We start from the raw sequence: 27,924 nt of genomic DNA on the forward strand, positions 1-27,924 counted from the left end.
ACTCATGATTTCAAGAGAAATGTTACATAGTAATGCCCACAAAAATGGTTGTTCTCATACCACAGTTTACTGTATGTATTCAGCTGTGTTGGGAGGTAACCTCTGTCTTGCTAACTGAAGGTGTGTCTGTGTTTACAGAGGCATCTCTGACACATGAAATATTAATATCTGGAAGAGGTAGAGGAATAACAAAATGGCATCAAATGTGAGAACAAGAGATATACACATAATCCTGCTAGCTGTAAAAAGCAGCTACGTTTGTTTTTATACAGCATAAAGCAGGAGAAAATCCCAGTTACTTTCAACTAGTTGACCAGCACCTTTTATTTATGTAATAGCAATAGTTTTATTTATATAATGTGTAGAATATATTGGAATGTATAGCAAATAATTGTGCAGACAGACAGAAAACAAGAAGCATTTAAAATATTATTTTAGACACCTTGAACAATTTTTAGAAGACCTTTTTTTTTTTTGGGAGAGATCAGGGCACAGCTTCAAACGAGTGAGCGATCAGCAATATATAATATCAAAAGAAAAAGAAAACAATTGTTTCACATGCGATTCATAAAATGCACCTATCAAGCAAATATCTCATTAAATATTATTAATAAGGGAGGTATTAATGAGATCTATGTAGCAAGGAGTGATGTACACCTAAAATTTGTCCATATTAGCCCTTACTATATTATTTCATTAGATTGTACTACATTCAGTGGCTATATGACAATAGTGGAATTGGATTTGGAATCAAAGAAAAGCACGTGTTGATAGCCAGTCTACCACACAAAAGCAAAATTTGAGACATAAGTGGCAACCCTCCCCTATTAAAGTTTTTTTCTGACTAAATAAATGGCTTTTGCCCTCCTTAATAAGTTCACTGCATTGGCAAACATGATTGATTGCCAATTAAGCCTAAAAATTAAACATAAATCACATTGACTGAGGAATCCGCTGAGCGGAGCAGAGCACAGCGTTGAGTGAAACTAATGAAAGCTGATCCGGGGAAAAAACTCCTTCGCTTTACACACAAAGTCATGTAGGAATACACTATGTGCTCATATTCATGGTGATAATCATTCACAATTTGATCTTATTGATGTTAATGTGTTCACCTCCATTGATTTGCCTCATCTGTTCATTATGCACTAAATGATAATGTACTTATTCACATAAAGCACTTCTTTACAGCATATCGGTCATATTTACATTACTGCACCATCATGATTTTTTGAAGCGAATCCATCTTGTGTCATTACACATACGCATATTTGAAAAAATAAAAAAGTAGCTATGAGGAATGTATACAATATATACACAGTACTCTAACCAACATCAAATGAACAGCAGTTCCATACTGATACAGACTAGTACAAAAACACCTTGAAGCGTAATGCTGTGCTGTTCGTTAAACTGAATCAATGAACCCGTCATTAATAAATTGGGTTTAAACCATCACCCAAAGGCATTCAGACTGCAGACTACAAAGTCTGACAAGCCTGTTCCCAGGCAAAGCCTGTAGGTGAGCCGTGTTGCTTAGATTTACTTTTATTTGGTGTAATCCTTAAACTTAATCCTCTCAGGATCCTACAAAAGAAGATTACACTACAGAGTGAAATAATAACATTTTTGAGGGCTCTTTACATTGCTTTGATACTCATAGCTCACCGATGTGATAATGTATTGCAGTAGACCTTCATTTAATTTCCTCTTAGATGAATGTTTGGAAATGTCTTTTCCCCATCTTTGATTTGTCCTCATCAGTCGCTTTTAAGTGCATTTTGGTCCTCCTATGAATGACATTTGTGCTTAAAATGAAGTTTGCTATTTTCAGATTATTTTAAATAAACAATAAAAGCAAGCAAAAACAAGTGTCCTTTGTGTGGAAATGACACAAATGTTCTAAAAAGTTGGATTTGAAGCATAAAATGAATCTTATTCTACTACATGAAGATGTCAGAACCAAACCAGTCGTTATCGTTGTCTATGTGCTGAATATTTGAACTCTGAGGTGAGTCTTGAGATGCGATTATATCCATGGAAACAGTAGTAGCACAGGCAAACAGAAGGTCAGAAAGGTCAGGCTTGTATGACTAGCGCATCCCTTTAACGACTCCTGATTGGTCTCATCGGGGCTTTGGGAATCAGAGGCAGCTGCTGATTGGCTACGACTGGAGCACATCTCATACAGGTTTCCAGAAAACTGCATCTTTTTGGACTCTTGTCTCAGAGACTCCCACACCACAGCAGCCTCCTCAGGGCAGCCGGCCATGGCCACATTTGCACAGTCATGAAAATCGTCCCAGGATCTGCAACAGACACAAGCTTAAGGTTAAACCTAATGAATATTTTAACACCTAATCTACAAGCTAATGAGCGAAAATCTGATCAAAATAAATCTGATACATCCCTCATGTAGTCATAGTTTAAAAGGTAGCACTACAGTATGGGGCTTTTTATGATATAAACTTACTTATTGTCAGGCTCTGAATTCATGATATTTGGATATTATATTCTAACAGGTATTAAGCATTATATTTGTTTTATATTTTGAAAACTTTGCAGCCAAAATAATGTTTTAGGTTGATCTACACTTTGAAATGACCATAATGTACAGTATGTTCATAAATTCCCTAAATCATGTTTGTTTTTAGGGAGAAAGGATTTTAGGATTTATTGAAGCTTTTGTGATTTATGATGCATAAATAACGATGAACGGGTAAAACACTGCAGTGAACATATTTTTATGAGAGCAAAAAGCTTGATGCAAGGATACAGAATTATAACATTTTTAAATGTTTCTTTGACAAGAGCATTCTGTAAAAAATGGGTAACACTTAATTTTAAGGTCCATTTCTTGCTATTATCAAACCAATAACTATGATTTTGCCTCAATAAACTCCTAATTTATTGGTTATAGGTTCAGTTTAGGTATTGGGTATTGGCTATGTAGAATATGTGCTTTATAATAAAAAGCCAACATGGGTAAGACTTTATTTTAGGGTCTCTTAACTAGTTGCTAATTAGCATGCATATTACTAGAATATTAGCCATTTATTAGTACTAATTAAGCACATATTAATGCCTTATTCTACATCCCTAATTCTAGCCAATACCTAAACTTAACAACTACCTTACTAACTATTAATAAGCAGAAATTAGGAATTTATTGAGGGAAAAGTCGTAGGTAATAGTGAATAAATGTTCCCTATTCTAAAGTGTTACCCCAATATGTTAATAAAAGCAAATATAATAGTGAGAACTGGTCCCTATACTAAAGTGTTACCAAAAAAAAAAAAAAATCATAGTGGTGGAAATTTTAGACACTTTTAAAAATTAAATCACAATTTAAAAATATGATTTTATCAGAATTAAAATAAATATTTTCACACTTTCTTTATAATAAAACAAAATTACAGCCTGATAGATAAATAAAATATTCTGTTCAGATTTTCCTTTGTTCTCTTCACACATCTCATCTCATATTTCATCTTGCTCTTCCCTGACACTGTTGTTTCCTTGGTAACCAAGTACACTAATTTTTGATAAAACTTCATGGCAAAATGATTGATCGTGTTGGAAATAACACAACAACTGATGAACAGTAAATGATTATCACCTAAATAAATATTAAAATGGTTAATAATTATTTTACTCGCAATTTTTTCATTATATTAGTAATATTTTTTATGATGGATTTTCATATTTTAACACTTAAAGTCTGAGTAAAACAATCTACACACAAAAAAAAGGCATTCAAAAAGTAGCAGAAATAAACGATGAAGGCAAAAAGTAAAAGTTCCCAAGAGTTTCACAAGTTTTATTTTGACCTTCATATAACAAAAAGAAAAAGAAAAACTGTTAGTTTTGATAAAACTCAACCCCAGGGACATAAAAGTTCCCACTGAAGAAACCACCCTTTTAAGTTAAAACCCCAGTTCTTAAATAGACTGAAGCACAGCAAGACTGTTACCTATTATACAGTGATGTGTAATTTGCAGTTCATAGTGAAAGTCTGTCCTTCAACACCACAAATGTCCTTCACTACCAATTCTTTTCTTAAACTTTCCTCTCAGATCTCTCAGTCTTGGCCTAAGCCTGACACTTTGCAATCTGTTGGGAGAATGTCGCAGTTCCAAAAGATCTGCTGACAGATGATCAGATGCATTTCATGAGAACCCTCGTGTGAGCGTATAAGCGTGCGAGATCGTGCATACCTGTGTTTATGCATGTGTGCACGCGAAGAGTGAGCTCAGTGGCGGTTTTAATTGGTACCTGGAGGAATAACGCTTAAATAGCTGTGTTAAAGTAAGCACCGTCTTCATCGCCTGCGTGCGTATTCCTTGAATGTTAAACGCAGGACCATATAAGGCTGTTGTGTGGATCATGATTCATTCAGTAAGTGGCGTAAACGGGCGATGTGTAACGGATTGAGCTTGACTGGAGGATATACAGGAGGCTGTTCTTTAACAACATCATGCTGCTACACAATGAATTCTTAAAGAGTTCCTGCAGCTACAGGGTGTGACATAATATAAAGTCATATCATAGACCCGTGATCTATGAAGGGGCAGATGGGAAAAGACAGACAGGGAAATAGAGAGAGATCTAGTCTTTAATTAGAATATCCAGGGCTTGGGAGGAACGGAAAGATGAGTGAGCTGAGGAAGGAGAAAATGGAGAAAAGAGTAGAAGGAAGCAACAGAAAATGAGATGAAAGGCAATGTAGGGAGATAGAGAATGAATGAGGTGTCATATCAGTGAACTGTGATACTCTATATCACATTCTCCCTCTGACAACACAATGAATGGTGTACAGCAAATAGTCCTGTGGTGTGAGTGAGGCATTTAATGTGGCTGTACAGAGGAGTAAATGTGTTGATGGGTCATGCCTGTTATGCAGGACCTTTTGACCTCTGTAACATTTAAAAATGTGTTTTATTTGGACAAATATTAGTATGAAAAAAAGGATGCCAGACTTTCAGAAATATGCTCTGGTAAAGCTTTAACTAATGTTAAAATGTTAACATCACTGTTTACACAATGAGAAGAACTGGAATAAAAAGCTAAAATTCGCCACTTAGAGCTAGTTATAATTTATGATGATTTCTGTAATTTTGCCAAACAGGACAGAATGCCCTGTGCTGTCAACTGAACCACAAAACATCACAATTCATCAATTTACATGTTCTGTTTTACCACTAGAAATAATGGAAAATTCACTCCTATGTTCACTTAATATTTGATATTTGATATTGAAACATAATTTGATAAAATGATGATTTCCATTTAAAAAAAAATTGGATTTGAGACTACTATTTTATGCAGTATATTAAGACAGAGATGTGGAAATGTAGTGGTAAAACAAAACCCAGGTAAAAATGAATTTTAATCTGTTCTTCTCATTAGTGCATTCATGTGGACATATAAATATACTACCTTACAAAAGTTTGGTGTTGGTAAAAAAATTGTATGTTTTTGAAATAAGCATCTTTTGGCTGCATTTATTTGATTAAGAATAGTATTACATTTAAAATAATTGTTTTTATTTGAATATTTTTAAATGTCATTTTAAAATTTAAAACATTCTTTTTTGAACGGTAGTGTATATGTACACTATATACAGTGATGCTTGTGTTTGTGTTGTTCCTTACTTGCAAATAGAGTCGATCTCCTGGGTATCCTCGTCTTTTTGGGAGCTGACAGACAGACTGTCTCCTAGGGCAAGCAGACACTGGGCAAACCCTTTATAGATGGAGCTGCACTTCTTTGTGGCTGCAGCAGAACATGGACTGGGGACAAGCACTAGAACAAATACAGACACACAATTAACAAAATTCATTTAAACTTCAAAATAAATTCAGTAATGTTAGCAGTGGGAAGTCTGAACAGAATACAGAACAATGGCCTTCAAGATGTAACTTGAGATGTAAGATTAAGGGGTAGTATTCTGCCATCATTTACTCACCCTCATTTCATTCCAAACTTGTATGAATTTCTTCCTTCTGTTAAACACTAAAGAAGATATTCTGAAGAATTTTGTCAAACAATTGATGGTAGTTTTGGTTACATTTTTCAAAATGTCTTCTTTTGTGCTTAACTTGAGGGTGAGTAAATGATGAATTTTCCTTATTGGGTGAACTATCCCTTTAAATAAGCATTTTTCTCATTTCAGTTTGCCAAGCTTTCAAGCCTGTTATGTTTTTTTGGGTTTTTTTTTAAAAGCTCAAATACGAATTAGATTGGTTCTTAATAAAAAGTATACTTATAGCCCAAAACATAGGCAAGGTCATAAACAGACCAGCAGGATGACATTGAAAACACAAAAGCCTTCAGTGCCACCACTGCTGGATTTGTGGGGTTCTTGGTTATTTATAAATTGTTTATAAAGAGTATAGTTCTATGATTCATTGTCAGAACAGAACACAGGGTAATACATCTCTAACCTTGAGGATATGGGAGAAAAATTCAATAGAAATGATCTGAGCTTTCATGTGTTAGGAGCTCCAGACGCTTGCTTATCTACACTTTTTTTAAGCTACCAAAGTTTGCTTCAATAGGGAATGTTAGGCTAATGTTCTCTCAAAGTTACAAAATAACAGAACATCCGTTAACCCAAATTTGTGTCTTTTTAATGCTGATTCTGGTCTCTGTATAAGCTTAATACAAAAGAGAATGTTGTTTGCTGGTTTTACAGCTGAGAAGAAGAAAATAATACAGAACTGGATTACACCGCACGTGTGGAAAAACATACTGGATCCATAGCCTCCTGAAAATAGTGACTTGTGAATGTACTACAGCGCGAATTAATGGGGCCAAGCCTTCTACTATTGATGCTTGGCAGGGTTTTTTTCTTAAATATACTCGATTATATAAAGGAATGACTTGTTTGTTTGTTTGTTTTCCCTTCCCTCTCTCTCTCCTTTTTGACTGGACTTTTAAAGTATTGATTATATGTCTGTTGTTTTGTTTTGTTTCTTTTGAATGAATGTTATGTTATGATGTTGTGTGTGAAAATAAATTTTTTAAGTTGATAACAAAAAAAATAGAACATCTGTTCAAAGTAATCTGGCCTTTAATAATGTATTCAAAATACAACCTGAATTCCGGAAATGTTTGGAGGGGAGCATATGTTGGTCTAAAACCTTTATATACCTTTCATCATTCATAATGTCTTCCAAAACATGCAAGCTGCCCATACCATATGCATGTACGCACCCCCATACCATCAGTGATACTGGCTTTTGAACTGAACGCTGATGACACGCTGGAAGGTCTCCCTCCTCTTTAGCCCGGAGGACACGGCATCCATGATTTCCAACAAGAATGTCAAATTTGGACTCGTCTGACCATAGAACACCTTCCCACTTTGAAACCGTCCATTTTAAATGATTCTTGGCCCACAGGACACAACAGCGCTTCTGGACCATGTTCACATAATGCTTCCTTTTTGTATGATAGAGCTTTAGTTGGCATCTGCAGATAGCACGGCGGATTGTGTTTACCAATAGTGGTTTCTGGAAGTATTCCTGGGCCCATTTAGTAAATGTCAATGACAGAATCATGCCGATGAGTGATGCAGTGTCGTCTGAGGGCCCGAAGACCACGGGCATCCAACAAAGGTCTTCGGCCTGGTCCCTTATGCACAGAGATTTCTCCACTTTCTCTGAATCTTTTGATGATGTTATGCACTGTAGATGATGAGATTTCCAAAGCCTTTGCAATTTGACAATGAGGAACGTTGTTTTTAAAGTATTCCACAATCTTTTTACGCACTCTCTCACAGATTGGAGAGCCTCTGCCCATCTTTACTTCTGAGAGACTCTGCCTCTCTAAGACATCCCTTTCATAGCTAATCATGTTTCAGACCTGATGTCAATTAACTTAATTAGTTGCTAGATGTTCTCACAGCTGAATCCTTTCAAAATTTCTTGCTTTTTCAGCCCTTTGTTGCCCCTGTGCCAACTTTTTTTGAGACCTGTAGAAGGCATCAAAATTGATATGAGCTCAATTAGTAGATAAAAGTGTAAAATTTCTCCGTTTAAACATTTGTAATGTTCTCTATGTTCTGTTGTGAATAAAATATTGGCTCATGTGATTTGAAAGTCTTTTAGTTTTCATTTTAGTCCCAACATTTCCGTAATTCGGGTTGTAAGTAATGTAATGTTCCAATAATCTTTGTAAAATGATAGAATGGAATGTTCCCTTAACATTTGCATAAAAACTGCTTTTAAATATGGATGTTTTTAATGTTCAGAGAACATTCAGAAAAAATGTTTTCATAACTTGATGGAACATTAGCAAAATTTTTGAACATATTTTAGTCTGTGCATGTGCCAGTGTCCTCCCAACCTCCATTGCTCCTTGTTGTCTCTATAACCTATACCTATCGACGATAAACCCACAGACGGAAGTAACACTCAACCTAAGTGAGATATGCAGGAGGATCTTAATTGGGTCAGACAGCAAATCACCAGCTCTCTCCTAATTCCCTTGAGGAAATGAATGATTAATATTTGATAGGATAGAGTTTTCTATCTCTCTTCCCCCATCCCCGTCCCCCAGCTAGCTTTATTCCCACACTGCTGCAAACCTATTGATTTTCAGCTATGTTTTTGCAGTGAGGTCTGAGCATTATTGGTTTCACTCATCCCCATCAACATTTAATGAATATCTGGAGAAGGAGAGAAAACCAAGTCATACATTAGAGGAGGAGAAGACAAAGAACTCTTTCACAATCACTGAAGCATTGCACGTAAATGGAAATAGCTGAAGAAATCAGAAAGACTGAAGTGCTTTGATGATGCCAAGGAGAAATTTAGACAACCGTCACTCAATATGAGACTCAACAGAACTATCAGTCCTAAAATCACAAGGGATAATGTAAAGTAAATTGGCCACTATTGCAAAATTTAAAAATAAAAAAGAAACCTATCTTGCTTACATGGTTACTCACCAAATAAATATGTGGACATGATGTATTGTTTTGAGTTTAAATTATTTAATTTATATATATATATATATATATATATATATATATTATATTCCTGTATATTATATATGTATATTGTATGAAAGCTTCCAGAATGATGATTTCAACGTTTACTACATTTTTAAAATCAAAAGGTTTATGTTAATATTGTTATGGAAATGAGCTAACATGAACTAAAAATGAAAAGTTTTTTATTTATTAACACTAACAAATTGTAATAAATACTGTAACAAATGTATTGCTCTTTGTTAGTTAATGCTAGTTAATGAATGAACTAACCTGAACAGAAACATTTACATGCAGTACAGACCTAGTCAAGTCACCTTTATTTATATAGTGCTTTTAACAATACAGATTGTGTCAAAGCAACTTTCCAATAGCGTGTCAGTAATGTAGAATGACAAGATTAAACACTCAATTTTCAGTTAAAGGCATTTCATTATTGAATTCAGTGATGTCATCATCCAGCTCAGTTCAGTTTCATCACATACAAACAACAAAACTGAGCAGACTGGGAGGAAAATTAAATCATCTAAGAAGCGGATACGTCCAAAAAGTCTCATCGGATCAAAACGGAGACAAGAACTTACTGTGTCCAATTACATATCTCTGAATTTGTATCTCTGGCTGACGCTCAAGCGGGTTGAAGAGTAGTCTGTACCACTGCCTGCATTAGTAATGTTATTACTGATGTTGTGTAATCCAAGCTCTGATATATCTGAGTGCTGTCCACCCACACACAGCGTGATCTGGCCTGGTCCATTCAGCTCAGTGAGCCGTTATGACCCAGGCGGCAGACACAGGGCTTATTTGAACCACAGCATTCATTTTTAATCTGTGGTGCCAGAGATCCACGGGGAGTCCATAGGGTCCTTAAATAAATAAATTATATAAAACAGGGCACTTGCATGAGAGGGGACTGCAGAGAGTGAATGAGAAAGAAAAGAGAAACTGGGAAAGATAAAAAAAAAAAAAAAAGGAATGAAACAGAAGAAATGAAACACTATAGGCAGCATTTCAATTGGGTGCATCAATTTAAAATTAAATATGCTAGTAATCATATTAAATAATAAAATAAACATATTTATGTCAAATAAATTATATTTATATAAATTTAATTTTATACAAATATTTAAATTCATATACAATTTATATGCCAGAATAAATTAATAATATTAATTGTATAATAAGTTTTAGGTCTCTTTAAAGCTGCAAAACTAATATAACATACTCTTTTCTCCATGAGAGAATGATTAACACTGCTACTTAAAAGAGCAATACAGTTCATGCAATATGAATAGATCACTCTAGTTGTAGAAATCACAATAGATTACAATACAGGTAGACCATTACACAATACATAATCAAGCACTGTAACGTCATCCTTTTAAGGAACGTGTTATGAAACCTTGAAACAAAAACGTCATAATAAATAATGTGAAGCGCTAAAAGCAAAACAGTTGCATAATTTCCTGTCCCTAGCGTGACTCAGACACGAGTTAGAAAAACAGTACTATCTATCTATCTATCTATCTTGATGTCGACTAAGCACTATTGACTTCAAACCTTGAGACTTTTGCTGAAATCAGATGACCTCTGGAGCATAAGATGGGCAAGTGATGATGGAGGTTTAGGCCACATATGTGCCCATCTTCTATTCATGAGGTTGAATATGCAAGCTTTAGCCAGACCAGTGCTGAGAAAGCACATTTGCTGCTGAGGTTTGCTACATGTGCCTCTCGCAGACATCCCGCGGGGAGCACATCAAAATAAATGAAAACCATTTTTATTTGTCGGTTTCTGAAGATTTGCATTCACAAACACAGTAGTGCATGTAAATAAGGTTCAGTGGTGTAAGTAGACATGCAGGCGGGTTGCCAAAGTATTTTCGCCAATTTTCGCTCTTTATGCTAATAGCCAAACCGTTCAAGAAGGAAGAAGGAAGTAAAAAGGGGGTGTGTGGAATTTCCGGATGATCAAATCCTTGTGGAAAACTCAATATACAAACATCAAAACAATGCTTTGAAAAGCTCAGATTGTTAATTATTATATCAGTGATACTTAGGTACAAATATTTCCCATATGGGAATGATACTTCTGTACCTAAGAATCTATCTTACATTACTTTATTGTTTCATTTTTACTATTTCTCTTTTCACTTCTGTGGGAGCAAATACTGTATATACACGTTTATATCTTTGCACTGATAAAATGAAATAAAGACATTTGTTGAACCCAGACACAGTGTGATATTGAGGGATCAGGACAAAGCTCTGGAAGACAGGTAACACTGATACTTTGTGTGATGTAAGAGACTGCATTGGGCTGAACTCATTAAGACTTTACCTCAGTGCCTGCTGGGAGCACAGCTCAATCAGAAGCACTAGTGGTACAGCTCTAGACAGACACTTCATTATATACAGTATGGGGTTGGTTATATAGAGGTAATGCCTTTATTTGTGGGGATATACAATATAAGTGTATTGACTGAAGCCTCTAAGTTATTCGAAATATTAAAGCATTTATTTAAAAAGTGTAACAGATGGTTTTACAAAAAGATGGTTTTACAAATAAAGGTTCCAAAAGGAGGTTTTCGCAATGATTTTTGGTTCTTCAAATAACCTTTTTAGTATACGGTTCTTAAAACAAACTTTTTTTTTCTTAGTGTAAAGAATCTACCACTTAAAAATAAAATGAAGAATCAATTTATCAATTTAATAATTCAAACATAAAAATGTATGTAAATAAATCACTTTTTTAAATGAACAAATTAATAGACATATTTAAAGTTGTATTTAATTTGTGTTTTTAAATGTAGTTTAATAAAACATAATTTTTTTAATGTATAAATAAATAGACAAATTTAAAACTGTTTATTTAATTCATGTTTTAAAACGTAGACTAATAAAATAATAAATGCATTTAAATGCACATTTTAAATCACTTTTTAAAAAAGCATTTGGCAAATGCTTTTCTCTCTCACAATTTTCACAAACTTTTTTTTTTATATATATAAATGTTAAAAGTCCTTAGAACAGCATTCTCGGAGCGTCCTTCCTCGATTGTTCTAAGAAATGTTTTTTAAACATTTAAATAATTTTACATTCATAACAAGAAAACTGGACATTTTAATGTTTAAATAACATAATAGTTAGGGTGAACATTTTTTCTTATATGTATTCTCATAACGTTGAGAGAATGTTTTGAGAACAACATTCTCCGAGTATCCTTATAATGTCATTTGTACTTGATGAACGTTCTAAAAACGTTTTTTGTAACCTTTAAATAGCATTCTAGTCCCCACAAGAAAACTGAACACTTTGACATTCTTAAAATATAAAAAAATAAACATTCAAATAACATTATATTTTGGGTGAAATCAAAGTTAGAATGTTGCAAGAAATGCTTTTGTAACCTTTAAATAACGTTATAAGCAAGACAAGAAAACTGGACTTTTCAACATTTTAGAAACATTTCAAAACAATGTTTCCACAACGTTTTATAACCTAAATTTGTTACCTGGGATATTGTATAATGTGTTTATCATTTAGAAATGGATAATGGTCGTTTTGCAACCATAATAATAAACCAAATCTTCCCATTTAGTACAAATTTTATAGAAGCACCTAAGATTAATGTTTGGTGCAAATTTAATTCACTGTCGTCTAACAAAGTTTCAGTGGGACACATTAGGCACATACTGAATACACAACTCCGAGGAATGAAAAAACTGTTACTTTGTTTAAAATTAGAAGCAGCTGCAAAGTTTTATTGCTGCACTATGGCAACTTTTTCTATGGTAACCGTGGCCCTCTCTTGCGTAGCATCGTTAGGGGCGACGGGCTAATAAGCTTAGCAGTGACAGCATAGCGTGCGAAAGGCGAGGAGAGCCTCTATTCCCCGAGCTAACTCTGAAACAGGGCTTCCAGTGAAGCCGCCTGCAATAGCACAAACAAATTCTGATAATTAGCTCATGCCAGCAAAGTCCCCTTTCCAAGTGATTGGTTAACCTCTCTGGTTTTCCATTCACACCTTCACTCCCAGAACACTGAATGGAGGGAGGCTGCGGGGGATGAGAAGAAGTGCATTCGCCAGCTGTTAATTTCTTTCATGAAACCGAGGGGAAAGTGACTGGATGCGATACAGAGATATGCACTGTAAATTGCGGCAGGCACATTTTGCTATTGAATTTGAATTCTATTTTTTTTTTTAAACTGAGAGGCAAAGCGAGTACAAACTTAATTTTCTTTAATAAGGTTGAAAAATGAAGCTTGACTCGGTGACATAACCCACACTATGAGGTGGTTTTCATAGCCCAGGTCATCCTACAGGTGAGGAGGACTAATTGGAACAAAATGGAGCTCAAACAGAGGTGGGAGACAGGTTTCTGCTTGTTAGCACAGACTTTTTCTGCTTATTGTGTTCAGTAGCTGTGGCAGTGAGTTATATCCACCACAACACCAAAGCTCACTTCATTTTACACTTTGTGCAGCATAAGAGACAAACCTAAAAGAAATAAAACTTATCTTTGCTAGCTGGATATTTCAAAAGCCAGTGGTGGAAAGACGTATCTTAAAAGGAATATTTTTATTTTGCTCTAACGGATGTTTTTCTCACGCACATGCCCTCAAATACTCAGAGAGATGTAACACATATAAACATGCGCAATTCCCAGAAGAGTTTACAAAAATTTGCAGGCCCCATGGGATTGCGGTTTCGTTTGGAGATGGGAAAGCAGGGGAGGAAAGAGAGAAACGAAGGCAGGCAACGTCTTTCCCAACGCTAATGTGCTCAACACTGGCTTTGATCATGGAGAGGCGATGCGACTGCCACAATAACACAATCACTCACACGTGCGGTCATGTGTCACTTTAAAAAAGTGGAAGGTTGAGGACCAAATGAGACAAGACCTGGTTTCGATTGTAACTCTTCGTTATCTCTCTCGGAACGGAGAAGATACAATGGTTCAGTGATTTCATGTGATAAATGTGAGAGGCTCTCAGACGCTCACGAAAAGGCCTGGAAAAGAGATATCATACTTCCATTGGCATTAATTTGACAGCTGCTATCTGTCCAGAACAAGGTCACAGATAAACCTACACAGATGGAGGAACTCCTTCAGAAGACTCTCCCCTTAAATGCAGTTTAAATTAGATTCAGATTTGGACTTGTTGGAAGAGCTTAGCAGTAAAGACCCAATTAAAATAATTTCCACATCAAATACAACTTTAATCTGTTAAACCACCACAGCAGCGTTTAAATTAATCAGGAAAAAGAAAAAAAAATCTGACTCAGAAAAAGGAGAAGAAATCTTCTGGTCTGCATTTGACTTCAGGTGTTTAGCTATTAAGCATTAAAATTCATTTTACTTTAGTAATGTAACATATTTCCTAGTGACATTCCACAAGAAATGTAAGGTGGTTGATGACGGAATGAACAAAAGCAGCTAAACAGGGTGTGATTTCTAAAGTCATACAGTCAGTGATTGAAAACCTTATTTAATAACAAGTGTGACTCTCACACAGGGTTGCCAAGTCCACCATTTCCAAGTTCAATTGGGCCACCTTTTATTACTACTACTTGAAATTGTGTATAACAATCATAGTAACTGTAAAATATGTATTTTCGGTATGGGAGTGGCATTTTCCGAGTTGTATTACATGTGGGCTAGGGTTATTGGCCGTTTTGTTTCACGGACCTGGCAACCCTGCTAGTATGTCAATCCCCTTCTCCCGTTAGCCATTCATAAGCATGATACCTATTAAAGATAATTATACTGTTTCAATGATCCTTCTAATTCTATTAGAATAGGTAAGTTTACACCACATAGCTATAACGGTAACGACGCAGAGAATGATTGGAATCCCTTTCAGAATTTTTTTTCCAGTTGATGAATGATAAAAACATTCAACAACCAGTCAGAATCCATGCACCCAACTCAATGCATACAATAAACAGAACGTTATGGTCTATTGGTGTGCACGCTAATATAGTTATCATTCTTGGTGTGAATGGGCATGATGTCAATCTCAAAATAACCAAATGTGAAAGTAACCTTATTAAATAGCACTCAAATACAGGATTGACTACTGTATAGAGCTTTGTGTGAATGTGACCTAAATGGCGGGTAAAATGGAGGGAAAGGTGTTGAAAAATACAGTGCCCTCCACTAATATTGGCACCCTTGATAAATATGAGCAAAGGCGGCTGTGAAAATAAATCTGCATTGTTTATCCTTTTTATCTTTCATTCAAAAAATTCACAAAATTCCAACCTATCATTGAAGTAAAACGATTGAAAGTGAGGGGAAAATCTCATTGTGAAATAAATGCTTTCTCTAGTTCATGTTGGCCACAGTTATTGGCACCCAATTATTGCAACGTCCTTTTCCCAGAGTAACAGCTCTGAGTTTTCTCCTATAATGCCTGAAGAGTTTGGAGAACACCTGATAAGAGATCAGAGACCATTTTCTTCATGCAGAATCACTCCAGATCCTTCAGATTCCCAGCTCCATGTTAGTACTTCTTCTCTTCAGTTCACCCCACTCATTTTCTGTAGGGTTCAGGTCAGAGGACTGGGACAGCCATGGTAAAAGATTCATTTTGTGCTCAGTGACACATTTTTGTGTTTATTTTGATGTTTGTTTTGGATTGTTGTCCTGGTGGACAATCCAAACATGGCCCATTATAAGATTTCTAACAGAGGCAGTCATCTTTAGATTTTTTATCTGTTGATATTTGAGAGAATCTATGATGCCATGCATCTGAACAAGATGTCCAGGACCTCCGGCAGAAAAACAGGCCCACAACATTAAAGATCCAGCAGTATATTTAACCATGGACATGGGGTACGTTTTTTATCCCTGTTTGTACTAAACTCATGTGGTGGGTTTGCTGCCAAAAAGCTCATTTTTTAGTATCATCTGACCATAGAAGCCAGTGCCATTTGAAGTTCCAGTCGTGTCTGATAACTGAATATGCTGGAGTTTGTTTTTGGATGAGCTAGGAGAATTTTCCTTTAAACCCTCCAGAACAACATGTGGTGATGTAGGGGATGTTTATTTATTTTTTTTTAGGTTTCTGACCCCAAGACTCAACTAATCTCTACAATTCTCCATCTGTAATCCTTGGAGAGTCTTTGGCCACTCAAACTCTCATCCTCACCGTGCATTAGGACGATATAGACACACGTCCTCTTCCAGGCAGATTTTTAACATCTTTAGTTGATTGGAACCTCATAATTATTACCCTGATGGTGGAAATGGGGATTTTCAATGCTTTAACTATTTTCTTACAGCCACTTTCTATTTTGTGATGCTCAACAATCTTGTTCTGCACATCAGAACTGTATTCTTAGGTTTTTCTCCTTGTGATGGATGATTAAGGGAATTTGGCCTTTGTGTTCATCATATTTATAATCCTGTGGAACAGGAAGTCATGGCTGGACAATTTCATGCTCCTAGTCACCCTGGTGTGCTAAAAAATGTAAATATGAATGGGAATAAACTTCAGAGATATTTTACTCATAAAAATTTCTAGGGGTGCCAATAATTGTGGCCAACATTAATTGGAGAAAAACATTTATTTCATCATGAGATTTTCTCCCCACTTTCAATCGTTTTACTTCAATGATAGGTTAGAATATTGTGATTTTTTGAGTGAAAGATCAAAAGGATAAACAATGCAGATTTATTTTCACAGCCGCCTTTGCTCAGATTTATCAAGGGTGCCAATATTAGTGGAGGGCATTGTAGTTGGTCTGGTTATTTTGATGAAAGATCAGAAACATTTTTAGATGAATCGTTCACTATAAGACCAAGAACTTGTATTATGAAAGGAAATGATATCCGTTTCTATTTTGTCAATTTAAAGAAGGAATATAAGCATTTCAAATTTGAAAATGGCTGATATTTGGCATCAAAGTACTCAAACTGCGCAGTTCATCATTCTTTCAGCCCCATTTACATGAACAGATCATATGAAAGTCTTAGAAGTGTCTTCAAGACAGAAACTTTTCTTTGATTCTCAGCTATTTTAAATGTAGTCTCTGTAAGAAGCTAACGGAAGCTGTCTTTATATGGTGACAGAGGAAGAGAGAACAAAGAATAATAGTTTTTATGCTAAATCAAAAACCCTTTGACAGGTCGGTGTGATTTCCCTGGTCTCTATTTCACCCGAGTCTAATAACTACACTCAGAAATCCTCCAGAAGCTGTGAATAAACAAACCAGTATGTAATATTCCAACATCTAATCTTCTTGGTAGAACAAGAAATAGAGTGGTGATTAAACAAGACAATATTCAAACAATCATAAGGCGCAGTCTGCGGGGGCTTTGGGGTGGGGACAGTCTAGAAGCAAAACACAATTAAGATGCGAACCTTGAACACATCAGTCATGTTTAACTGAACGTTTGATGCTCTCACATACATTTCAGTCAGACGGTGAAAAATTACGACTGCATTAAAGCTGTGATATTAGGCCTTAATATCCATCTCTCCTTGTGCTCCCAATATGAAGAAGGAAAGATTCCCAGGAGCCTTTTTGATCATATGCAAATTTTGTTTTTAAAATATTCTTTCATCTGGCCATGTTGTGAAGTCAGCTTTCTTTACACTGAACATGAAAACCTCACTTACTTCATTAAGGAGGAGTCTGGAATGCTAAAGCAAATACACAGCAAAAATTCGCACTCCAAAAATAATCATTGTGATTTCCAGCCGCAGATTTTATGATGCTGATGAGAGCACATTTTTGCAGTGGTGTATAGACAGGGAAAAAAAATTAAATAAACAGGCCAGGGATTAGGGATGATCCGTAAGCAGGGATAAGTGGTTCTCAATTACATTACAATAGAGCGCAACAGTAGGGTTCAGGAAGTAGGATCCCATTTATTTTCTCCATAGAGAAATTGATTTTTAATGTTAAATTATGAACCTTTCTACACAGACCTGCCATGAGCTTCGAGGTTGGTAAATGATGATATATGCTTCTGTACAAGCCGTAAGTCAGTGTGATTTAAACTTAATTTCTTAAAAAAAAAAAATTATAATAATATTTAATTGGGCATATAGGTGGCCACCCAAGGGCTGTTTTCCCAGCCAGTAGTAAATCAGAAAAAGTTTTATCTTAGACTGGATTTGTTGAACAAAACAGAAGACTTTTTTAATATTTTTATATTCTATCTTTTTTATATCTTCATTTTCTTTAGTCTGTTTTGTTGTAGTATTGGGTATCATATACTGTATATAGCACCGTCTGGAACTCACACCGTTGCTGTCTCCATTTTAATTTTATTTGTTCTCATATTGACTTTAGCTGTCCACCTAAATTCCCATCCCAGGATGGCATAGTAACACAGCCAATAATCCTGAAGATAGCTCAACAAGCCAGTGACATAATTGAGTCAGTCTTCCTATATTTGTGTAAATCTGAATATTTTTGTTTGATTACATTGATTACAACGCTTCATGAAGTGAGTTTTTTCTTAAAACAGTCTTGTAGCATACAATTTTCAAACACTTTGTTGCTTGGAATCAAATGTTGTGATTCCTATCTGAGCTTGTTAGTTTGGCTCAAGGCTTAGAAATCTTTACTGAAGAATATTTTAAATCCTTATGAATAAAATTAATTAGAAAAATACTACATAGGAAACCAAGGCCACTGAAAAATGAGCTGTTACTGTTGTGCTCTATTCACATTATATGTTAATATAAATCTTCATTCATATTAATTTGACCTATGATACACTCTTGTTTTGATTGTAACATAAATGCACCTGACCTTTGAACCTTTCCCTTCCTGTGCTCTCAGATTTTTGAGACTAGCGGTTCAGAAACTATAGAAATAGTGGGTTTAAAATTAGAAAATTAAACATTCTGAATGGCTGTTCAGCCAGTGAAAGTGGTAGCAAGGCTGAATACTAAGAGCTCCATAATATACCAGCCAGTGAGTCATAATATTTTTCAATGCCATTTACCAGGAAAGAGCCTGAACACACTTTTATTTTTCATAGAAATCTGCAACACTGCTCTCTGAAGTAGGCCACGAAATAATTGAAGGTCTTTTGGTGACCACTTGGCATTGGCATACAATTTGGACAATGGCAGAAAAAGCAATTATGTTATTGAACAAAATCATTGCAGGGACCGTACAAAATCTAATCAGCAGAATGCTTTATTCTTGGATAATCAAAGAAATTATGATAAACATTAAAAAAATTATAAGCACAACCATTTGAAATGATGATCGGTGTAAACGGAACACCTAACAAAACCTCTAGAATGTGATCCGTTGGTTAAACAATGCTTCATTTGGTCATTATCACCAAACAAACATGACAGGGCCCCAATGCAGAACACTTTAGCAATATGACACTAAAATTACTACTGAAGGTTATTTTTAAACAAATGATAAAAAGAGATGCAATTTGAAAGTTCTTTAACCAGATGACCTGTCTGATATACAGCATTGCCATGGAAATATCTGAACACTGAATGCCACGACCATGACCAGAAGTGGTCAGAACATAATAAGAGCATTTAATGCTGAATATGAAAATCTATCAGATGCTTTTGTATGAAAATTGTGCTAATCAGATTCTTTTGGCTTTCATTTCTATATCTTTACTTCTTTAAAACCACTGTAAAATGAATGCTTTATCAGCTCTACATTGTGACAGCAACTAATATCTAATCTAATATGAAGTTTATTTTAGAAAGTATATCATTAAAAATGATATGCATGCACTGGTCAAAGTAAACTTCAAAAACTGGTATATTTGACAACTATATTAGCAATAGTTCTGACATATGCTTGAATTTCGTAAGCCTTATGACTCACTGGTAACACAAAGGGGATTTTCATTGCAGAGAATGGACTAGAGAATGTTTTCAGTCAAGGACGTTTTGAAGGACCAGAGCTTTACATTATTTACAATTGAAACCTGACAGGGGAATCCACCTAGCTACACTATTAAAGATACATGGCATGATATAGTTTATACACAGCTCTAATGCATAAGTGTAAACGGGTCTCTGCATTTAATGAACAAGTGTGTGAGACCGTCACAGTCTCTACTGACTTGGATGTCTGGAAAACCAAGACAAACAGGCCAACCAAAGTGGTCTGTCAAGTCTGCATTTGAAAATGTTTTCTGTTGCAGAGCAGGGAGTCGCTACCTTAAACGTGTTTTAATATACTTGCAACCACTCTAGCACTAATAAGAAACACTCTAAGGCAATTAAATCAGCTCTTCTTACTAACTAACTGGGGTTGGAATCAGGGGAAGGCTTTCAGGGGGACTCAAACAGGTGGAGATGCTATTCTGGGCAGTGGATAGCTCTCTCCTCCCAAGCAGTGTCAGAGGAACAGAAGCAGATTTCCTGGAAGTAGATTGTGTTCTACAATAATGACAGAATTGGAGCTGTAAGGCTGTATATTCTGGCAAGAGGCCTGTGCTAAACAAAAGTAGCACTCAAACCCATGACTTCAGACTTTCACACAGGAGAGGAGCAGAGGTGTTTCTAAATGTACACACATTGTTAGCACGAACGCCCTCTTCTCTACCCTTTCTCTGTATTTCTCCTTCCCTCGAGTGCACCGCCTGGAGACTGTGGACCCTTGGCTGAGGTGAGCGTTGAGGCCATGTTGAAACCATTTTCCATCCGCCAAATAAATGAGCTTACTGCTAAGATCAATAGACGCTCTCCTCATCCTCTCTGATGGAGAGTAAATGCGAGGTTCATTGCGCTGGACACTAACACAGTGACCCAGTCCTGCTCTAATGAGTTTTTATCGACTGCAACATTGAAGTTCCCAGCTGTAACTTATCAGGGTTAGTGCATGCTTCCAGGCATACAGGCTGGGCCACTTCCAATTGTGGCAATCTTCTCTCCAAAGGCTGCAGCATTCTTTTCCGCTCTTCTCTTCCGCAGAATTCTTCTGTTCTGTTATCTTTTCTGTTTTTTCTTGCCTTCTCATTTGTTCTCTTTTCTCATCTTGTTTCCCCTATTTTTCCCACTTGTCTCATCTCCTTGTCTCATCATTACTCATTTCTCCTTGTCTTGACTTGTCTCCTTGTTTCATCTCTTTTCATTTTACTTAGTCTTGTCTCCTCTCTTCTCTCATCTTGTCTTCTCTTGTCTCCTTGTCTCTTCATTACTCATTTCTCTTCCTCTTGTCTTCTTGTCTCATCTCTTTTCATCTCATCTTGTCTCCTTGTCTCATCTCATCTATTCTCTTACATTGTACTATCATCTCTTTAGTTCTCTCATCTCGTCTCTTCTCTCCTCATCTCATCATCACTAATTTCTTCTCCTCTTCACTCATCTCATTTCATTTCTTCTCCTGTCATTTCTTCACTTATCTCACCTTGTCTCTTCTCTCCTCTGGTCTTATCTTTTTGTGTAATTCATATTTTTTTCTCCTCATATTGACTTCATTGATTTCATCTCATTCTGTCTTGTAACTTCTCCCATCTTGTCTCCTTGTCTCATCACTTTTTTTTTCATCTTATCTTGTCTCTTGTCTCATGCCTTTTCATTTTACCTAGCCTTGTCTCATCTCTTCTCTCGCATATTCATCTTTTTATTTTCTCAACTTGTCTCATCATTACTCATTTCTCCTTGTCTCGACTCATCTCGTTTCATTTCATTTCTTGTCTCGTCTTATCTCCTCATTTTAATTAGCCTTGTCTCATCTCTTCTCTCATCTTGTCTTCTCATCTCCTTACTTTTCTCATCTTGTCTCTGCTCTTCTTGTCTCTTTTCTCCTTGTCTCATCTCCATGCCTCTTCGTTACTAAATTTTCTTCCTCTTGTCTTCTTGTCTCATCTCATTTTTTCTCATCTTGTCTTAACTCATCTCATTTCATGGTATTTCATTTTTTCTCTCATCTTGACTTGTCTCGTCTCGTCTCTTTTCATTTTTCCTAGCCTCGTCTTGTCTCATCTCGTCTCTTGTCTTCTCATCTCTTCACTTCTCTCATCTTGTCTCTTCTCTCCTCGCCTTGTCTTCTTGTCTCATCATTTCTCATTTCTCCTCATCTTGACTCTTCTCATTTCATTTCTTTTCACATCTTGTCTCATCTATTTTCATCTCATTTTATCTCTTGTCTCATCTCCTTTTATTTTGCCTAGTTCACCCTACACCTTCACTTCTCTCATCTTGTCTTTTCTCTGCTTTCATCTTATTTTGTCTCTTCTCATCTCTTTTCTTATTTTTCTTCTTTTATTTCTGTATTCTGTTCACAACTAAACTCCCTCTTCTTCCTCTCTGTCATCCTGCGTGTTGTTTTTCCCATCCCGTGATACCTGTTTTATGGTGTTCCTCTCTCTTCAGATCATCTCTGTCAAACTATCCATGCTTGTCACATAATGGCTAAAATTACAGAAAACCACACTGAGTGGATGTGTCTCAGCTCAACTGGTTCAAAAGGTTAGCCATTGAGGGAACAGTCAGTCAAGCGTGATCAAACAAACCTGACAGCCATATTAATCTTTCCTTATGTCCACCTCCACAGCGCCACTGAAACAGAAAAGACAAACCTAAAGGACTGCTTGGTTCTTTCACTCTGATAGCTGATGTCTTTTTATAATAACAAACAGCAACAGCACAACTGGCAATTTGGCTAATGCGCTTCATTCGTTATAGTTACAGGAGAATCCAAAACCAGGATGTATTGTAACAACATGATGTTCCCTTAAATACACTATTTAAAAGTACCAGTTGACTTTCCTCCCAAAGTCTTCATTTTAAAAAGTGCAAAAAAAGGGTAATGACCATATTTGGCTGCACATTTAGCCTCAGAATGTCCCGAGGGATTCAACGAACCTCTTACCTCTGATGCAGATATGCAACCCACACAAAATTTACCACCTGGGAGATGGACTGCAGTGACCTTGGATTTTCAGTTAAAAACACCAATGTTCCCTGTGCACTGCAGAGACTGCGTCCAACTCAGCTGCCTTTAATTACCCCTGCAAGTTGGGTCATTGTCTTTCCCTCCATCTCCCCCTCTCTCTCTCTCCTGCACACGCACACACATTAACCACATGCACACAAATGCTCACACCACTGAATCACTCAGGATTCATTAGTTCTAGAGGACACAAGTTCCTGTAACTTCAATAGAAGTAAGTCACTTTTCTCATGAATATTCATTCCCGGTGTCACAGGGGTGGGGAGTCGAGGGGATGTCATGCCTCAGCTGCTGGTTCATTTCACAGCGCTTATTTGGGGAATAAGCTATATATATATATATATATAGAGTCTATAACGAAAGACCAGACACTGACTCAGACAAGGTTGATTTGTATATTGTATATAGTGCATTTTTCTAATTTAATATGATAAGAAGAGGGAAAAAAACAATGTTAATCTATGCTTTGGGGTGACGGCTAAATTGGCAAACAGTTTAAGCCTCGCATTTCAGAGCAAAGTCTTTTGTATTTTAAAAGCAATTTTAAAAAAACTGTTATTTAATGCAACAACTAGTCTGATTCCAGAACAAATGACTCTCATGAAATGGTTCTTTTTGGTGAATAAAAACACTAATGAGACAAGAATTGTTACTCTGTTATGCTACTTATTGTGAGACTTAAATCATTGTACGGAAGGTTGAAAATTATGAGTTTAATTAGTGGTATTTTATAAAAATGAATGAATAAAAATGTAAAAATGAATAAATACTTTTTTGTTTTAAGTTGATTAGCATTTCTAATACAATTTATAAATATTTTATAATCAAAGATATCAATATAACAATTATGAAACAATTAAATAACATGATATATTACACCATAAACATTTTTATTTAAACATATTTTACATTTATCTTACATTTTTTGTTTTATTTTTACATTTTATTTATATTATTTTACTTAAATTTTTCAAATGTTCCGATTTTTCAAAACCCGGAATCTTTCAGTTTACTTAAATAAAATTAGATTTTTATTTCTAGATTTTCAGCGAGGCTTCAAATTTTGGAGTCTGTATATGTATATGTATTATATAAAAGCAAGTCCTGATGTCTGAAGCACTTCAAAAGTCACCACACACTCTGTAAAAAGCAAGTGAGTGAAAGACCTTGGCGCTTCATACAGTGCATCAATAGTATATCCTGCAAATCAGATAATTTCCTATTTACTGAGTAATTACTGTTGCAGAAACGAACGTTAGATAGAACGATATCCTTGGTGGTAAACATTAGTGTCCTAGTTTTCAAGCAGTCTTAAAACTATCTTTACTCAGAAGTCGTGTCTGCTCCTTTCAATGCGGCAAACTGTCTACAGAGCACGCTTTAAATTTTCAAACCAAAAGCATATGAATATGAAAGTGATGTGGGGAGAGAACGAGAGCGCAAAAAGATTGAGAAGCATTTTCTCTTCTACCCACAAAATCAACCAAAATATAAATTATTCTATTTAAACTAAATCAAAAATTCTCACCACCCAGCGTGAGGCATTTAAAAACAGTTCAGGAACTGCTTGTGACTACAACTTATGTAAAATCTTGTCTTGAATTGTGCATTCAATAAATAGCACATTGGGACTGAATACTGCTTTGTTCTGCAAGTATTACTTATACTGGAATCTTCAAGAAGGATAATTGCATGTGAAAGTCAATGTTTATTAACTGTATTCAGGATTTTCATATTTTTGACCTTTCGTCACTTCATTAACAGGAAACAGCAAAACAGACGCTTTTATTCAAAGCGACTATGTTCTCTGAGAATCAAAACCATGACCTTGTCCATCCGCAGTGGTGAAGTGAACTCACAATAACTGTCAATACAGCCGACTCTGCAGTCACATTTCAACAAAGACGCTCCTCTTCATTATTCATCTAACTCTAGATCTTACGGTCGACATTGATTCACTTCTGTATATATATATATATAAATAACCACTTCCACACTTGCTCTACAAGTCCCTTGTGTTCACTGTCTCAACTCATCTGTAGCAACAAAATACATCCTTCTACAGTGTGGCAATGTGACAGACATGCTAAAAATAGGTGCTGTAATTTATTATAGCAATTATCATGGATTTCTTTTGTAGTCCCTAATCATACACTGTATATTTTCAACTAGGCCTACATATTTTCCCCATCAACCTATTTATTCTAAATTATGATACAACAAAACAAGCTAATGTAAATGCAGAATTTGTGAGAATGTGGTTATGTTCTCTCCAAAGACAAGCCGAGTTACCAAATACTTAAAATACAAGTTACAGTGTGGTTGTATCATAGACTAATTATTGTCTTTAATCATGTGGACGGTTTAGCATATTAGACTTGCTGCATACATTTGATATGTTAGCCTATATAGGAACAGTTAGCTCATATTTTATGGCATTATAAATTTATGATAAAATGGCTCATTCGGTAGGAGCTGTGGTGCAGTAGACTTATATATCATATTTAAAATAAATAAATAAATAAATAAATTCTATGTTAAGTTTCTTCTGAAGCTATTCTGAAGAGGACATCAATAAAAAAGTTCCAATCTTATCCCCCTTTCTCCCAAAACCTACCTATTGTCCTGTTTAATAAAGGGACAAAAAAGCTCATAAATAAACAATTGTGGTGGCTTGCTGTGGAGTGCAGCCAGTATAAAGAAAAGTCATGTGATAGCATAATACTTAGTGGTATTATTTATGAGGAAGACTCATTCACAAATAACGCGTCTGTTATGATCATCTGAACCGCTAATGAATCGACAGCTTGAAACATATACACGCGTAGTCCAGAGTAGTCAAAACAAATGACTCCAACGATCCGGTGTGTCACGACACCGATTCTTTACAGTGAATCAACCAGTGTAGACCGAATCCCGAGCGAATGACTCTTTTGAGCCAGTTCTTTTTAGTGAATCGAAACCACACAATGCGCTAAAAGGGCAGTTCGACAGCCGAACGAATTGAATGACTCTTTTGAGCCGGTTCATTTTTCGAGAATCAAAACACTTATGAATCAGTCGGAGCCGTGATGTAACCGCAGTTTATTGCTTGCTTTCCTGACTTGAAATGAACCAAGAACTGTTATGTTGTACGCTACTCAAAGCTGTAGTTGTTCATATGACAACGTTGTGATATTTAAAAAAAAAAAAAAAGATTACTAATTTTTAACTAATTAATGGATTGCATTTATACAGCCTATAAAAGTCTCTGTAAAGTCATTAAGAAGTCTTGCCAAGAAAATAGTTAACAGGCCTATACTTGTTTTTTTTTTTTTTTAATCTATTTGTTTATTTATTTTTTACATTTTTTCCTATAAAGTAGGCTACAACCATTAAAGACCGGAATCCTTAAAAAAGAATCAGAACCACATTCCATTCAATTCACTCGCTTGTTTAAAATTTGAAACCCTACACACGTCTTAAACACATTTCCTCCCTCACACACGTTATGACTGATTACATCTTGCTCCGTAAATGGGCGAAAGGGGTTTACTCTCCGGAGAGAAGAGCTGTGAGTTGCAGAACAGCTGCTTTTATTCATGAATTGTAACTATCGTTGTTTTTTCTCTCTCCCACACAGATGAAATCCTCGGGGGAAATAAGTCACATCAACATTTGCATCGACTCCAAAGAAACAGCGAAACGTCAGCGGTGCCCCGGCAACATCCAGAGCTCAACTCCTCGAGCGACGGAGCCTCAACTCTGCAGCACTTTTGGACAGATACACACTAATATACGCCAGTATGGTTTTTTTTTTTTCTTTTTTTTTCTATCTGCTGTTTTACACATTTATCCAATTTAAAATGGAAAAACAGCCCATGAACAAAAAACATAATCCGACGAGGCAACCTTTGTCATGATTTCTCTGAAGCTGTTAAACCAAAAATGCGGTTTGACTCAGCTGGTTAGAAAGAGCGAGCAACCTCTAACTCATTTGATCAGAGGTCCATATCTATCCATTTAAAAGAAAAAATGTCGAAGCGATTTAGTAAAGGTATATTAGCATCAACTTACGCAGATGTAAAGCAACAGGCAAGATGAGGCAGGCGTTGCAGAGGAGAGGTGTCATCCTGAACAGATCCCAGTGCACAGAAACTGAAGGGAGTTCAGTCAGATGTGTGTTCATTTAATAGAAACTCAGAGCTTCAGCTTGCATTGCGCTGGAGTGATGAATGATTCACTAGCGCGCGTATCTTGTAGTAAAGGGGAGGAGGCTGCGGGAAAACACGACTGACTGCTCAACGGAGGTTTGTCTCGAGCGCAACTTTTCATTTCACTCACGCATTACTACACGCTGGTCTACATACACTTTCATTAATAAGTCATCAGAAAACATTATATAATGATAACGTCAGTAGCTCACGTACATATTTGAAAATCTATATTTTATGTTATTTTAACCACTTGATGCTCTGTAATAAATGTATTACAATTACACAAATAGTTATTACACTTAAGCTGCATTCGGTTACACTATTTTATTGCTTCATTTAAGCAGTAATTTTAATGCACTTTTAGGGTTCGTTGCATGCAATTATGCACATTTAATTACCACCATAGTAAATGCATGTAATGTGTAACAAGGACACTGTAAAATAAAGTATTACCATAGTTTGTATCAATTATAATTACATACTCAGATGTGTGCTGTATTGTACATTATACAGATTTTGTGTATGTCATGTCTATTATATACTGCGCGTAATGCACAAATAACTGATTTCCCATGTTGATGATTTAAAAAAAAAAAAACGTATTCGCAAATAAAAGGTTTTACTGCCGTTTAAATTATCATTTTTTTAAAGTTTTATGCATCTAAAATATTCAGTAAATTGAGGTTTTATCCTCAAGCGTTTATATTTTCATCTCTGTATGTTAATTTCAATTGATTTTATTCCATGTTTGTCTTTTCATAAATTTTTATCCATATTAAAAGGTGTGAGGAGGTGCCACAGCTTTTTGCTAGAATTAAA

General features: G+C 35.7%; 1 protein-coding gene across 1 annotated transcript; it reads right to left on the reverse strand.

Moving 5' to 3' along the window:
- Nucleotides 1-321: 321 nt before the first annotated feature.
- On the reverse strand, nt 322-27,203 carry nrn1la (neuritin 1-like a). The gene is made up of 3 exons (XM_058751736.1): nt 26,966-27,203; nt 5,655-5,805; nt 322-2,309 (listed from the first exon to the last, which is right to left on the reverse strand). Exons 1-3 carry the CDS (start codon nt 27,075-27,077, stop codon nt 2,030-2,032), a joined length of 543 nt encoding a protein of 180 aa, XP_058607719.1. The 5' UTR covers nt 27,078-27,203; the 3' UTR covers nt 322-2,029.
- Between the last annotated feature and the right edge of the window lie 721 nt (nt 27,204-27,924).

The sequence above is a fragment of the Onychostoma macrolepis genome, chromosome 18 (assembly GCF_012432095.1).
Source record: "Onychostoma macrolepis isolate SWU-2019 chromosome 18, ASM1243209v1, whole genome shotgun sequence".
NCBI classification, from domain to species: domain Eukaryota; kingdom Metazoa; phylum Chordata; class Actinopteri; order Cypriniformes; family Cyprinidae; genus Onychostoma; species Onychostoma macrolepis.